General features: G+C 43.4%; 1 protein-coding gene across 1 annotated transcript; it reads left to right on the top strand.

Annotated features, from left to right (window-relative positions):
• The first annotated feature begins 12,014 nt into the window (after window positions 1-12,014).
• On the top strand, window positions 12,015-17,089 carry LOC139584470 (V-type proton ATPase subunit E 1-like). The gene is made up of 9 exons (XM_071416367.1): window positions 12,015-12,247; window positions 13,355-13,420; window positions 13,500-13,609; window positions 14,770-14,836; window positions 14,951-15,040; window positions 15,187-15,255; window positions 15,413-15,507; window positions 16,113-16,200; window positions 16,436-17,089. Exons 1-9 carry the CDS (start codon window positions 12,215-12,217, stop codon window positions 16,496-16,498), a joined length of 681 nt encoding a protein of 226 aa, XP_071272468.1. The 5' UTR covers window positions 12,015-12,214; the 3' UTR covers window positions 16,499-17,089.
• The last annotated feature ends 79 nt before the right edge of the window (window positions 17,090-17,168 follow it).

Below are 17,168 nucleotides of genomic sequence, written 5' to 3'. Positions count from 1 at the left end.
GTCCCTGGCAGTCTGTAATACCTACATGTTTCATGCAGACCACCATAGTCCCTGTGCCCAAGAACACCAAGGTAACCTACCTAAATGACTACCGAACCGTAGCACTCACATCTATAGCCATGAAGTGCTTTGAAAGGCTGGTCATGGCTCACAACAACACCATCATCCCAGAAACCCTAGACCCACTCCAATTTGCATGCCACCCCAACAGATCCACAGATGATGCAATTTCTATTGCACTCCACACTGCCCTTTCCCACATGGACAAAAGGAACACCTACGTGAGAATGCTGTTTATTGACTACAGCACAGCGTTCAACACCATAGTGCCCTCAAAGCTCATCACTAACCTAAGGACCCTGGGACTAATCACCTCCCTCTGCAACTGGATCCTGGACTTCCTGACGGGCCGCCCCCAGGTGGTAAGGGTAGGCAACAACACATCTGCCACGCTGATCCTCAACACGGGGGCCCCTCAAGAGTGCGTGCTTAATATCATCCTGTACTCCCTGTTCACCCATGACTGCGTGGCCAAGCACGACTCCAACACCATCATTAAGTTTGTCAACGACACAACGGTGGTAGGCCTGGTCACCGACAACGATGAGACCTATAAGGAGGAGGTCAGAGGCCTGGTTTTGCCCTTGCACTACATAGCTGTTTAAAATAATCAACTAATCATCAAGTTTTGATCACCTGTGTAGTGTTAGGGGAAAAAATCTAAATGTGCACCGAGTTTGGGAAACCCTGTGTTAGACGGTTTTGATTGAGCAGTGTTTAATTTTTTTTACCACTCAACTACCATACATTGACCTACTATACGCCGAGAGTTTGAACTTCTGTTTTTAAGACAGAGAATAAGTCTGAGTTTAGTATTTCACTGTTAGTTTTACACAACTTTTTTTTACATTTTAGGTTATAAAACGGACCATTTTTTATTAAAAGTAAGAGATGATGGGTGTACTTCATGCGTTGTATGCGTGTGCAGCTTTCACCTTGATATTGGCTACGAGGTACATACTTCCCACTCCGTTGCCGGGGGAGCGAATGGCACTGTGTCCCATTGTTGTCCTACTTTAAATAAAATCATGTGAGAGATAAAATATTGGCCACGTTAGCTACTGCCAGCAACACGACCATGATACCGAGTAGAAAACACTTCCAAGTTGGCAGGCACATTGATTTACCACCCAGTGCATTGGTCACCGTAGCATAACCGGCTTATCGACACGTCAAATATATATATATACACTGTATATATTTTTTATTTAACCTTTATTTAACTAAGCAATGGAGCCCAATCAGCCATGCAAAACGGTGTTAAGTGGCAACAAATCTGCCCAATTAGCTGATTCGCTTTCCATAAACCACTCCTTTCAAGACACTCACTCGGTCATACTCTGGTCACCATATAGGAGTGCCTGCAGCTACTCATACTTGCCTTTGCTCGACCTGGCCCGGGTATCCTGGATGGATATTGACCTCATCCCGTCAGTAGAGGATGCCTGGTTATTCTTTAAAAGTGCATTCCTCGCCATCTTAAATAAGCATGCCCCATTCAAAAAATGTAGAACCAGCAACAGAAATAGCCCTTGGTTCTCTACAGACCTGCCTGCCCTTGACCAGCACAAAAACATCCTGTGGCGTTCTGCATTAGCATCGAATAGCCCCCGTGATATGCAACTTTTCAGGGAAGTTAAGAACCAATATATACAGGCAGTTAGGAAAGCTAAGGCTAGCTTTTTCAAGCAGAAATTTGTATCCTGTAGCAAAAAATCAAAAAAGTTCTGAGACACTGAAGTCCATGGAGAATAAGAGCACCTCCTCCCAGCTGCCCACTGCACTGAGGCTAGGAAACACACCACCGATAAATCCACTATAATTGAGAATTTCAATAAGCATTTTTCTACGGCTGGCCATGCTTTCTACCTGGCTACCCCTACCCCGGTCAACAGCCCTGCACCCCCCACAGCAACTCACCCAAGCCTCCCCCATTTCTCCTTCACCCAAATCACGTTAGCTGATGTTCTGAAAGAGATGCAAAATCTGGACCCCCTACAAATCAGCCGGGTTAGACAATCTGCACCCTCTCTTTCTAAAATTATCTGCCGAAATTGTTGCAACCCCTATTACTAGCCTGTTCAACCTCTCTTTCGTATCGTCTTAGGTTCCCAAAGATTGGAAAGCTGCTGCGGTCATCCCCCTCTTCAAAAGGAGGAGACACTCTAGACCCAAACTGCTACAGACCTATATCTATCCTACCCTGCCTTCGAAAGCCAAGTTAACAAACAGATTACCGACCATTTCGAATCCCACCGTACCTTCTCCGCTATGCAATCTGGTTTCAGAGCTGGTCATGGGTGCACCTCAGCCACGCTCAAGGTTCTAACCAATATCATAACCGCCATCGATAAGAGACATTACTGTGCAGCCGTATTCATCGACCTGTCCAAGGCTTTCGACTCTGTCAATCACCACATTCTTATCGGCAGACTCAACAGCCTTGGTTTCTCAAATGATTGCCTCGCCTGGTTCACCAACTACTTCTCTGATAGAGTTCAGTGTGTCAAATTGGAGTGCCTGTTGTCCGGACCTCTGGCAGTTTCTGTGGGGGTGCCACAGGGTTCAATTCTCGGGCCGACTCTCTTCTCTGTATACAGCCGTGGCCAAAAGTTTTAAGAATGACACAAATATTAATCTTAACAAAGTCTGCTGCCTCAGTTTGTATGATGGCAATTTGCATATACTCCAGAATGTTATGAAGAGTGATCAGATGAATTGCAATTAATTGCAAAGTCCCCCTTTGCCATGCAAATGAACTGAATCCCCCAAAAACATTTCCACTGCATTTCAGCCCTGCCACAAAAGGACCAGCTGACAACATGTCAGTGATTCTCTCGTTAACACAGGTGTGAGTGTTGATGAGGACAAGGCTGGAGATCACTCTGTCATGCTGATTGAGTTCGAATAACAGACTGGAAGCTTCAAAAGGAGGGTGGTGCTTGGAATCATTGTTCTTCCTCTGTCAACCATGGTTACCTGCAAGGAAACACGTGCCGTCATCATTGCTTTGCACAAAAAGGTCTTCACAGTCAAGGATATTGCTGCCAGTAAGATTGCACCTAAATCAACCATTTATCAGATCATCAAAAACTTCAAGGAGAGCGGTTCAATTGTTGTGATGAAGGCTTCAGGGCGCCCAAGAAAGTCCAGCAAGTGCCAGGACAGTCTCCTAAAGTTGATTCAGCTGCGGGATCGGGGCACCACCAGTCGAGAGCTTGCTCAGGAATGGCAGCAGGCAGGTGTGAGTGCATCTGCACGCACAGTGAGGCGAAGACTTTTGGAGGATGGCCTGCTGTCAAGAAGGGCAGCAAAGAAGCCACTTCTCTTCAGGAAAAACATCAGGGACAGACTGATATTCTGCAAAAGGTACAGGGATTGGATTGCTGAGGACTGGGGTAAAGTCATTTTCTCTGATGAATCCCGTTTCTGATTGTTTGGGGCATCCGGAAAAAAGCTTTTCTGGTGAGCGCTACCATCAGTCCTGTGTCATGCCAACAGTAAAGCATCCTGAGACCATTCATGTGTGGGGTTGCTTCACAGCCACAGTCATTAATAAAGAATGGTACCAACACATCCTCCGAGAGCAACTTCTCCCAACCAACCAGGAACAGTTTGGTGACGAACAATGCCTTTTCCAGCATGATGGAGCACCTTGCCATAAGGCAAACTAAGTGGCTCGGGGAACAAAACATCGATATTTTGGGTCCATGGCCAGGAAACTCCCCAGATCTTAATCCCATTGAGAACTGGTGGTCAATCCTCAAGAGGCGGGTGGACAAACAAAAACCCACAAATTCTGACAAACTCCAAGCATTGATTATGCAAGAATGGGCTGCCATCAGTTAGGATGTGGCCCAGAAGTTAATTGACAGCATGCCAGGGCGGATTGCAGAGGTCTTGAAAAAGAAGGGTCAACACGGCAAATATTGACTCTTTGTATCAACTTCATGTAATTGTCAATAAAAGCCTTTGACACTTATGAAATGCTTGTAATTATACTTCAGTATTCCATAGTAACATCTGACAAAAATATCTAGACACTGAAGCAGCGAACTTTGTGGAATTTAATATTTGTGTCATTCTCAAAACTTTTGGCCACGACTGTACATCAATGATGTCGCTCTTGCTGCTGGTGATTTTTGATTTTCTGATCCACCTCTACGCAGATGACACCATTCTATATACCTCTGGCCCTTCTTTGGAAACTGTGTTAACTAACCTCCAGACGAGCTTCAATGCCATACAACTCTCCTTCCGTGGCCTCCAACTGCTCTTAAATGCAAGTAAAACGAAATGCTCTTCAACCGATCGCTGCCCGCACCTGCCCGCCCGTCCAGCATCACTACTCTGGACGGTTCTGACTTAGAATATGTGGACAACTACAAATACCTAGGTGTCTGGTTAGACTGTAAACTCTCCTTCCAGACTCACATTAAGCATCTCCAATCCAAAATTAAATCTAGAATCGGCTTCCTATTTCGCATCAAAGCATCCTTCACTCATGTTGCCAAACATACCCTCGTAAAACTGACCATCCTACTGATCCTCGACTTCGGCGATGTCATTTACAAAATAGCCTCCAACACTCTACTCAACAAATTGGATGCAGTCTATCAAAGTGCCATCTGTTTTGTCACCAAAGCCCCATATACTACCCACCACTGCGACCTGTACGCTCTCGTTGGCTGGCACTCGCTTCATACTCGTCGCCAAACCCACTGGCTCCAGGTCATCTACAAGTCTCTGCTAGGTAAAGCCCCGCCTTATCTCAGCTCACTGGTCACCATAGCAGCACCCACCAGTAGCTTGTGCTCCAGCAGTTGTATCTCACTGGTCACCCCCAAAGCCAATTCTTCCTTTGGCTGCCTTTCCTTCCAGTTCTCTGCTGCCTATGACTGGAACAAACTGCAAAAATCACTGAAGCTGGAGACTCATATCTCCCTCAGTAGCTTTAAGCACGAGCTGTCAGAGCAGCTCACAGATCACTGCACCTGTACATAGCCCATCTGTAAACAGCCCATCCAACTACCTCATCCCCATACTGTATTTATTTATTTTGCTCCTTTGCACCTCAGTATCTCTACTTGCACATTCATCTTCTGCACATTGTTGATGAATCGTTACTAGAGAAGGGAGACCAAGTCAAGACGCTGGACAGGGTGGATTGGTATATAGTAAAGGCAGTTTATTCAGAGGTAAAGATATCTTGCAAAGCGTGCACGGACTCGTTCATTTAGCTCAGAGGGAACTAGCAGAAGAGAGCCCCGAAACATAGTGTGCAGTACATTTTATACAGTGAATGACGTAGGTAGATTCTGGTAGTTCGTGCTCCTGACTGGTCGTTGTAAGTGGAGGCCCGTCCCCTCCAGGCTGGTGTCAATGTCCCATTGGTTCTTGGCACTGTTCTTTGTTCTTGGAAACCCAGCCTGAAACAAGGGTGTGTGTGTGTGTGTGTGCGTGCTCGTGTAGTGGCATGCCTGCCTGTGTGTTTCTGCAGTTACAAGATGTTGTTGCCGACACCAGCAGCTGGCGCCCGAGGTCAGAACGCCCCCCGCCTTATCAGTGCTCATGAAAGGTCTGAGTCAGCCATCCGCCCCTGCGTGTGGGTGTGAGGTTAGTATCTGTTAAAGGCAGAACGTGTTTAACTGTGGGGTGTAGCAAAGTGTCACAACAAAGTCTGCTTTAATAAGGAAGCCATTATAACAATATTATAGCTATGTGTTAAGGTCAATAAAAACAGCATTTATTACAACATCTACCATTCCAGTGTTTAATTGCTATATTGTAATTACTTCGCCACCATGGCCTATTTATTGCCTTACCTCCCTTATCCTACCTCATTTGCACACACTGTATATAGACTTTTTCTACAGTATTATTGACTGTATGTTTGTTTATTCCATGTGTAACTCTGTGTTGTTGTATGTGTCGAACTGCTTTGCTTTACCTTGGCCAGGTCGCAGTTGTAAATGAGAACTTGTTCTCAACTAGCCTACCTGGTTAAATAAAGGTGAAATAAAAATAAATAAAATGTATAACATCTCCTAAGCCTGTGTTAACCTCAGACCTTATTTTCTGTGTTTATCGCAAACCCCCATTATTTTCCCCCATAGGAATGGCTGAAAGATCAGAGATAACTAATTTCTGTTTTTTACGACTACAAGATGGCGAACTCTCTAACGTTATAGGGATTCCGTGTCTATGACAACCACGTTGTCGTTGGGGGACCCATTTATGGCTATGATGACGTCTACGTGGTTTTGGCTAGAAGGGATACAGTTTGTCAGACTTGACTTTTCGCATTAGTTTATGAGAATAAGGTTAAGGTTATGAAATGGCTTAGGGTTAACTAAAACATTCAACGTTTGATGTCAATTTGGCATAAACTGTTTCCCATCTAGCGAATACCCATATACGTCTATGCTGTCTAAACTGCGCCGTCTAAACTGCGCCGTCTAAATCAATTTACACTAAAAGACAATTTGAGTAACCAAATACAATTAGTTCGTTAACTAGTTAGCTTACATTGGTGTGTTCTGGCGAGCTAATTGTACCGGTATTGACGAACTGTGCCATGTCTGTAAGCTAAGTTAGCTAGCCAAACAAAACTCCAAAGTAATGTAATGAAACAGCAGGGAGCAGGTCTCGAACCCTCGACCTTCTAGCCCGAGGTCCGGTGCGCTATCGACCGTACCGCAAAAGCATGCTCGTGCGGCAAAGTCGATTTCCGCGCTTATAAACCCAGGGTCTTTACAATAAAATTGTCGTGACAAAACTACAACCTTAACGATAAACTCAAGTTGGGGACGGTGTTGAAAAAGTGTATTGTAATAACGTTAGCTGCTGGCTGGAAAGAATAATACCTATATTATATTAGCTATAATAATATGTCAGAATTATGACAAAGATCTAGAGGGGTCCTGCTGGAGCAAGTCACAAAAAAAGTCTGAAATCGGTGCAATATTTAAAAGTCACAAAAAAACTAGCTTGTCAGAGATTCTTATTATAGAAAATAAGCCAAATATGCGTGGCACTTCATAAACTGAACCTTGAAAAGAAATGGTGATGGCATGAAGCGAGACGGTGGTTGGAAGAGCATGCTTGTTTGAAATGGAAAAGCGTTGCGGTAGCTTTTGATAAAGACGAACATCAGAACGAAGCAGCTGCTTTATAAGTGGGATGCACTGTTGAGGGCTACTTCCGGAGGGGTTCTGCTAATTGCACGGAGATTGTGACTGACGGTTAAATGGCGTCCCTTGAGAAGGCAAGAACAAGATGTATGTCAGGAGAAGTGCAGTATTATCATAAGGAGAAATACTTGGAATACGGAGGAGGAATGGAGGGGAAAGTGAGGCAGAGGAGGTCTAAGAGAGAGGCAGGAAGAAGGTGAGCTTGAGTCGGTTAAAAATGGCGGGGGAAAACTAGACGGTTTGTGAAAGAATAATGGTAGAAAGTGTAAGCAGAGTGAGCTGAAGACAGGAGGAGAAATGGAAGTGAATAAGGTTGAAGTATCGAAGGTGGTAGGTTTGATGAAGTTCTTGGAGCCCGAGGCTTGCACGAGGGTCAGGATAAAGAAGAGTCTGTGACAGTAGGAGTGAAGTGTTTGGAAAAAGTGGACCCTTGCCTTTTCGCTGATCCATTTGTGGTTTCAGGGTGGGTGAAAACAGAGTTGGGTGCTGTGGAATCAGTGAGGTTAACCAGAAGTGGTCTTGTGATAATTGTTTGTGTTTCTGCTGCTCAGAGGGAGAAGGCTCTCCGAGTTAAACGAATGGGGGGCAAGACGTGAATTGTTTTGCCATCAAGAAAAGTGTGCCATTGAAAGGAGTAATTACTGACGTAGCAGAAAATGTAAAAGTTGACCAACTGAAGGGGAAGATTCCCGGTGTTTGTGATGCTCATCGTTTGGTGTGACGCAGACAGAGTGAGGTGAGTGGTAAAACAGAAGAGTCATTGTCTGTTCTTTTGAGTTTTGATGTTGAGTCTTTGCCTGATAAAGTGATATTAGGATATATAAGTTATCCTGCACAAGATTTTGTGCCGAATACATTACGTTGTTACAGGTGTCAAACTTATGGGCATGTGGCAGCAGAGTGTAGGAGGGAGGTTCATCGGTGTGAGAAGTGTGCAGAAGGGCATGACAAAGGAATGTGTAGCATTGGGGAAAGTAGTGGTATGTGCTAATTGTAGGGATGTCCATGGGGCTGGAGATCAGAAATGTCCCGTGCGAGATAGGCAGGTTGAGGGTTCCAGGGTTAGAGAAGTGCAGAAGTTGTCATATGCTGAGGCAGTGGAGAAAGTAGAGGAAGATGGGTCAATGGAGAGGGATCCTGAGAGGAGTGGTATGAGTAGTAGATCTGTACCAGTACAGAGGGATAGGCCAACAAGTGATATATATTTCAGTAAGATTGGATTTTTAGCATTTATAGCAATGGTTATCAACTGTACTGCAGGGATGGAACGTAAGTTGCAGAAAATTGAGGTTGTGGTGGCAGCTGCAGAGAGGAAACAGAAGAGTTACAGGGTGTGTTAAGTGGTTGTGTCCAGTGGCGGTTTTAGCATGTAAATCTTGGTGGGGCAAAAAAGTATAAAAGTGGGACGCATGCCAGCAAAGCCACTATACAACACAACACTAAACAATACATTAATTGCACTATAACGTTGACAAACGGTGCCCACAAACTGTTAGGGCCTATATAAAGCTGTCCCAACAGCAGTCCCAACATCTTACCACTGCTACACCTGGCTATCAGCAAAGCCTTGTCTGGCAATGAAACTGTTCATTCAGCCTCATTTACTGCCTTTTTAAAAAACATAGCTGATATGGCTGACTTGCTTAAACAAATGTGGTTTCTAATGACAATTGAGATGTACAAACTATGGCATAAGGGGATGACAAGCGGATAAAAGGCAATCCGTAATTTCTATTAAGACATTAATGAGCGAGCTAGGACGGATTTAGTCAATATAACTATTTGTATAGCACTTTTGAAATGTACGGCGACAGAATTCAGAACATGGGCCGTTCTCCCTGTACACCAAGTCAGAACCGTAGGATAAATACAGGGGGCATGAAGCAAAAAATGAAAGCTCTTACAATATTTGATGATTACATTTCTCTAAAACAGGTTATGGGCTACATGTGCACCACCAAGTCAGAACAATAGGTGAAATTAAGAGGGGTAAATAGACCAAATTATTAGGGTGAGGCACATGGGCTACTAACATCTTACTACACAACATACACTTAGTATTACTTTCTTAGCTACAGTATATATATCTCCCTGGCATATTACATAATTTATGCAGCAGCATACAATAAATTTTTGGACTCACCTTGTTGTGCTGTGCTCACTTGAACAGGAAGGTGGCGCCGCGGTCCTTCGTAGGCAAATTTAGTCATTTTGTCATTCTCTGGATGTATGGTGCTTTCAAAACAAATGGGAACCCTGAAAAAAACAAGGTTGAATCATGATGACGTCATTGATCTTCACGTCGTAGCTCTAGAAAGAGCCCGGATTTACAATTCCAAGTTCGATGACCGTTCAAAACTTATTTTCCCAGTCGGAGTTTATTCCCGATTTACCTTTTGTCTTGAACTCGCTGAAGTCAAGTTTTTGCAGTTCCGAGTTAATAGTTGTTTTGAGCATGACACAAATCATGCTTCATTGACAGCATGGCCAATGTTGAACGTTTATCATTTTAAACTTGGAAAAGAGCCCCCTAATCCCAGATTTGCGACTACACAGACACTGTCACTGATTCCTTCCAAACCACTCATTGTTGAATTTGTGATTTCCAACTTGCTGTGTAATGTTTATGTCCAATGGCTGATGAGCACCGATACGTTTTATCTGTAATTTCTCTTCATTATTTCTCTTCATATGACAAGGATTAAAAAGGATTTGCCAGTAGATTGTCGACTTGATTCATGATAATGACTGCTAGCTAAGATTTTGAAAGTATGATGTTGACAGTCCAATCAAGGCTACTGTACATATAACGTGATTTGACGTCATTTTATCTGTGGCCATTGACTTTGAACCTTCTTGGATAGGCACTTCTAATGTAACTCTATGGCAGCACCCAAGGGGCTATTTTCGAGGTCTAACATTAGACTTGGCGGTGACATAGCGTCCCCATGAGTGACAAAACACTGAGCCAATCACGGCGCAACGCTCCATGTTTTCTGCTGGCTTGCACCACCACCACAGAAAGCACTGAGCTAGGCTGAAACACCTGCATTTTGGTGCTGCCTTACTCAAGAAAACAAAAAAGAGACCATGTTTGTATGCATTTACATTTACATTTAAGTCATTTAGCAGACGCTCTTATCCAGAGCGACTTACAAATTGGTGCATTCACCTTATGATATCCAGTGGAACAACCACTTTACAATAGTGCATCTAACTCTTTTAAGGGGGGGGGGGGTTAGAAGGATTACTTTATCCTATCCTAGGTATTCCTTAGAGGTGGGGTTTCAGGTGTCTCCGGAAGGTGGTGATTGACTCCGCTGACCTGGCGTCGTGAGGGAGTTTGTTCCACCATTGGGGTGCCAGAGCAGCGAACAGTTTTGACTGGGCTGAGCGGGAGCTGTACTTCCTCAGAGGTAGGGAGGCGAGCAGGCCAGAGGTGGATGAACGCAGTGCCCTTGTTTGGGTGTAGGGCCTGATCAGAGCCTGAAGGTACGGAGGTGCCGTTCCCCTCACAGCTCCGTAGGCAAGCACCATGGTCTTGTAGCGGATGCGAGCTTCAACTGGAAGCCAGTGGAGAGAGCGGAGGAGCGGGGTGACGTGAGAGAACTTGGGAAGGTTGAACACCAGACGGGCTGCGGCGTTCTGGATGAGTTGTAGGGGTTTAATGGCACAGGCAGGGAGCCCAGCCAACAGCGAGTTGCAGTAATCCAGACGGGAGATGACAAGTGCCTGGATTAGGACCTGCGCCGCTTCCTGTGTGAGGCAGGGTCGTACTCTGCGAATGTTGTAGAGCATGAACCTACAGGAACGGGTCACCGCCTTGATGTTAGTTGAGAACGACAGGGTGTTGTCCAGGATCACGCCAAGGTTCTTAGCACTCTGGGAGGAGGACACAATGGAGTTGTCAACCGTGATGGCGAGATCATGGAACGGGCAGTCCTTCCCCGGGAGGAAGAGCAGCTCCGTCTTGCCGAGGTTCAGCTTGAGGTGGTGATCCGTCATCCACACTGATATGTCTGCCAGACATGCAGAGATGCGATTCGCCACCTGGTTATCAGAAGGGGGAAAGGAGAAGATTAATTGTGTGTCGTCTGCATAGCAATGATAGGAGAGACCATGTGAGGATATGACAGAGCCAAGTGACTTGGTGTATAGCGAGAATAGGAGAGGGCCTAGAACAGAGCCCTGGGGGACACCAGTGGTGAGAGCACGTGGTGCGGAGACAGATTCTCGCCACGCCACCTGGTAGGAGCGACCTGTCAGGTAGGACGCAATCCAAGCGTGGGCCGCGCCGGAGATGCCCAACTCGGAGAGGGTGGAGAGGAGGATCTGATGGTTCACAGTATCAGCAGTATGCAGCTTTATTAACTCAATGATATATATTTTTTTACACTGTTTGCAAACTGATATGTGACACGTATTAATTTCAAAATAACATGCAAAACAGGCAAGCATTTGCTAAAAATGTGGGGCTCAAAAGCCCTGAATAACGGTTCGCCAATGGTGGTGTCCCATCCTTTCAGGTTGTTGGTCTGAGGTAGGACTAATAGCTTGAAATAGTGGAGTAGGATGGTGTTATTTTTTCTTTTCTTTTTATAACAAGTTGTGTGTCGTGTTAGATGGTAGGGTAATTGTTTATTTATTTTTTCAAGCGAAGTATAAGGGAGTTGAACTCCAGTCTAGTAGGTGGCGGTAATGCAACATTTATTGGATGCCAACCGCCGTTAAACCTCATCAAACAAGAAGTAAACCGACCCTTGTTGTGAACGCGCAGTTCTCTGTCACCCAGTCAGCTGACTTTCAGTGCCAGTTTGTTGCTTGTCATTAGACCCATGTTTTGTGTCGTGTATGCGCAACTGAAAATCTATATAGTCAAATCAAGTAGCTGATTATTATTAGTCAGTTGTTTTCTAGCTACCTTTATTAGTAAGCAAAAAACAACAACTGAAGAACCAGCCATGGCGCTCAGCGATGCCGACGTACAGAAACAGGTAACATTATCTTGCTTGCTAAAGCTAGCTGTCTAGTTAGCTTTTCTAGCTAGCTAAGTTTTGCTAACACAAACTATTATAAAGTAGAAAGGGTCATCTTTGTGCTTTCGTTTTAGTTAGCTATACTAACATGTCTGCTTTGTGAGATATATAGCTAACTGTAAATTTGTCAGCTCTCACCAAAGGTCAAACGAGCTAACTGTTACTATAGTTCGATGCATCATGGCACTTCCCCTTGTGATTCAAAATTCAACTAACTGTCCAGTGTTTCCAGATTTCTATGAAATATGATCTATAATTAATTACAATATGAGTGAAATAGTTTTCCTTCACAAAAATGTATTTAGTATGTTAAAAAGCAGCTTTTATGTGTGGGCATAACGTTACTCCAACAACAGAATGATGTGTGCTTATACTTTACAAAAAAATTTGATGTGTAGACCGCTGATTGGCAGCTCATCATCATCTATGAGGAAATAACTTTTTGAAACGGTCTATTTAGATACAAGTTTCAGGTTGTTTAGTGTTTTTTAAGTGTTTTTTTCTCCCAATTCATGCTTTGGCCACATACGAGTATAGGATGATTCAAACATTATTTGGGTATGAATTAACAGAATATTCACCTCTAAAAGTGAGATTTTCACTGGACAATTAGGCCTACTTTAATTTAGCAAGTTAGCTAACAAGCTAATTAATTGGTGCTTTCTATGCATATCAAGCCACTCTAATCCATGAGTAGATTGGTTTGCCATGCCAGTCATTTGCTCTGCCTTGATATATTGTGCCTCTGGGTTTTTGTGTTGAAAAGGCACTTTGGGAATCAATAATGTCCCCCTGCCTAATGTTTTAGAGTGCATTATCTGAAAGATGGCATACAGGCAAAAATGTACTGCGTCTAGGCATAGCTAGTTTAAAAATTTGACTTTGTGACCAATGACAGTGGATTCCTCACTTGTTCATGAGAAAGTTAGTTCTACACACAAACACAGCGGGGTGCCACTGCCACATTCCACATGTTAGGGATAAGGGGTTATTTTATATAATGGTATGAGTTATGATGATATAAGTTAAATGTTACTTCTTCATCCCCTGTTTCTCCTTGGACAGATCAAGCATATGATGGCCTTCATTGAACAGGAAGCCAATGAGAAAGCAGAAGAAATTGATGCAAAGGTAATACTCTCCCATCTAGCTGGCAAGTCTGGTTAAGGTACTGTACAAAATATTAACAAATTTGTGTCTGCTCCTAAAGGCAGAAGAGGAGTTCAACATTGAGAAGGGCCGTCTGGTGCAGACACAAAGGCTCAAGATCATGGAGTACTATGAGAAAAAAGAAAAGCAGATCGACCAGCAGAAGAAAATGTGAGTTTTTTTCACCCGTTTTATACCAGCAGTTGAAGTGAATTCTTCTCAGCTGAATGGGACATACTCTTCATAATGATATCTTTTCCGGAGGCAGATCCCAATTTTAAACAGTGCGACATTTTGGCAATTACTACTTCTTCTTACCCAGAATCAGATGAACTCATTGATATGTCTCTGCGTGCAGGTTGAAAGTGTTAGCGCGATGACTGGAAGTCTACAGGAACAGCTAGTATGCTAACTACAAAATGACACCGTGACATCACTATTCTGCCCTACCAAGCAAAAAGCAGTGGTGGAAAAAGTACCCAATTGTCATACTTGAGTAAAAGTAAAGATGGCTTAACAGAAAATTACTCAAGTGAAAGTCATCCAGTAAAATACTACTTGAGTAAAAGTATTTGATTTTAAATATACTTAAGTATCAAAAGTAAATGTCATTTCAAAAATATACTTAAGTACCAAAAGTAAAAGTATAAATAATTTAAAATTCCTTATGGCAAACCAGACGGCACGATTTCTTATTCACGGATAGTCAGGGGCACACTCCAACACTCAGACATAGTTTACAAAAGAAGCGTTTGTGTTTAATGAGTCCATCAAATCAGAGGCAATAGGGATGAGCCAGGATGTTCTCTTGAAAAGTGTGTGAATTTGACCATTTTCCTGTCCTGTTGAGCATTCAAAAGTACTTTTGGGTGTCAGGGAAAATGTATAGAGTAAAAATCTAATTATTTTCTTTAGGAATGTAGTGGAGTAAAAGTTGTCAAAATATAAATAGTAAAGTACAGATACCACCACCAAAAAACTACTTAAGTAGTACTTTAAGTATTTTCACTTATTTACCTTGGTTTCACAGTAACTTTATGCAGTTACTGCTAACATGACCCCCATTTTCTCCAAAACACAATACAATATAGGCAGGATACTTGTCCACATGATTAAGCATGTATTTAATGTAGCAAAAATTACATTAACTAATTATCAACCAAATGAGCAGTTACTGCCTTTTTTTACCTTCTTGATAGAGCAGTATTCTTCCCTTTTGCACCATAATTTGTTCTCTCCATGTTGTCCTGTCCAAACCATGTGTTGTGCCTCCCATTGATAAGAGTGCTTGACTGCCAGTCTGCCACTTAATATTTGGCTTCTCCACACAGTCAGATGTCCAACCTGATGAACCTGGCTAGACTGAAGGTGCTGAAAGCTCGTGATGACATGATTTCGGTTAGTGGCGGCTTTCCTTCAATTATCTGACCACATTAAATGTTTTGCCTATCAATAACATTTTAGATATCTTGTTGCTAGTGATGTCTGACTCTTTCTCTTTCCGTGTGTCAGGATCTGCTAACTGAGGCTCGTCAGAGGCTGGCTAACATTGCCAAGGACCCAGCGAGGTACCCTGCCTTGTTGGAGGGGCTAGTTCTGCAGGTAGTCTTTCTGTGCGCTCAGGAGTAATCTGACTCATGAGCTCTGCTGTAGTCTGACAGAAGTTTGCCGTGCCGCTAATACTCACTGTCATGCAATGAACCATGGCTACTATATGCGGTCTAATTATGTCCGGGCTTCAATTTCAGGGATTCTACCAACTGCTGGAGCCCAAAGTGATAATTCGCTGCCGGCAGCAGGACATTGCCATGGTGCAGGTCAGTGTTATGTTATTAGGGATACCTTGTTGAGTCACTTACATGTTTTGCCATTGTCTGTGTATCATACTGATTTCAGCTTGTATTATGACTTGAATAGGCCTACTTGTGTTTGAGAAAATGTTGATTTATTCACAATTTGGTTTTCACCATACAGGCTGCTGTACAGAAAAATATCCCCATCTATAAAGATGCTGTGAAGAGCAAAATTGAGGTCGGCATTGACCAAGACCGGCACCTTTCACCAGACATGTATGAGATTCCTTTTCATTTCACATTAATTGTGGCTAAACAAAGAGCACATCAATGACTAAGAGGTACAATAACAACCCAACAACCAGGATGCTAAAAGGGGAGTCAGGTAGCCTAGCAGTTAAGAGCGTTGGGCCAGTAAAAGAAAGGTCGCTTGGTTTGAATCCCCGAGCCGGCAAGGTGGGAAAATTCTGCCATTCTGCCCTTGAGCAAGGCAGTTAACCACCAACAACAACTGCTCCCGGGTGCTGATGACGTCGAAGTTGATTAAGGCTGCCCCTTGCACCTCTCTGATTAAGGTGTTGGGTTAAATGCAGAAGACACATTTCAGTTGAATGCATTCAGTTGTTCAACTGACTAGGTATCCCCATTCCCTAAAATAGAGTGCATGTATTTGTATTCGGCACATTAGCAATGCAAAGGAATCGGAGAGATTACATCTACTTGACTGTTAAAATGGTTTTACATCTGTTTTTGAACGTTAACTTTATCACACTGTGCAAATTAGGTCTATCCATGTGATTGATTGAGTAAAGAGGACATAAGCAAGCTATAGTGGTCTTTTTAGCGAGTGACTGTGACCTGTATGTTTCTGGTGTCCACAGCTCTGGAGGTATTGAGATGTACAACGCTAATGGGAAGATCAAGGTAGCCAACACCCTGGAGAGCAGGCTAGACCTCATGGCCCAGCAGGTACAGTATTGACATATTAGGCAGAGGAGGAGGGGTTAGGAATCACAATAGAAATACCCCAAACACTAACCCAAGTATGTCACATGTACTCCAACAGGATGAGGTTGATTTGAATCGGTCTGATCTTATCTACCTTAATATCCTTTGTAAGCTCGGTTGATGAGTACTCTGTATCCTGAGTAGTACCGGGACAGCTGAGGTATTCACTCTGACCCCTCTGTTTGTTCTCTGACAGATGATGCCTGAGGTCAGAACGGCTCTGTTCGGTGCCAACCCGAACCGTAAGTTTTTGGACTAAAAGATAATGATGCTGTTGGAGACAAAGGTTAAGGGATCATTGGAAGTGTTACTGCGAACAAGCCTCTCATTTGGACTGGATATGTTGAAAGTTGTGCAGAGCCCAAGAACACCCTTTCTCTGATCTTCCCAACTTTAAGCACTTATCTCTATGATCTTCCAAAGTAAGAAACTGTTTTATGAGACACGATGTGAGGGAGAATGTGTGTTGTCTGGTGTTAAGGGTAGGTGGCTTTCACAAGTGTTTTATACTACCTCCTCAGTTTACCACTGCTCCCCTCCCATCACTAAGGGTTGTCTGATTGTCCCTTTACTTTCCCTTGAGGAATAATCAAGTTATTTTTTGTTTACTGTAAGGTGTCCAAACACCTAACAGGGTGGCTGCCGCTGTATTCCTTTTGATGTTTGTGTGTGTTGAGTGGGAACATATTGGATTGGAGAATGGATGTCTTTTGTTGTTACTTACCCATGTGATTAACAATACATATGCAACAAAGAAACATGAATATTCACTGTTTGTAAACAGATTGTTCATTCAATTCAGATGTTCTCCAATGAAGAATAAAATGGTTATTCCAACCCCATCATAAAATGTATAAAACAAAATGCTTTCATTGCCACCTAGTGGACTTAATCCAAAGTGCGTTGCCAAGAACCTGGTACTTTTTTAA

Source organism: Salvelinus alpinus, chromosome 9, assembly GCF_045679555.1.
Source record: "Salvelinus alpinus chromosome 9, SLU_Salpinus.1, whole genome shotgun sequence".
In the NCBI taxonomy this organism is placed as follows: Eukaryota; Metazoa; Chordata; class Actinopteri; order Salmoniformes; family Salmonidae; genus Salvelinus; species Salvelinus alpinus.
The sequence above is the reverse complement of the archived record's forward strand: the minus strand, read 5'-3'. Positions and strand labels throughout refer to the sequence as shown.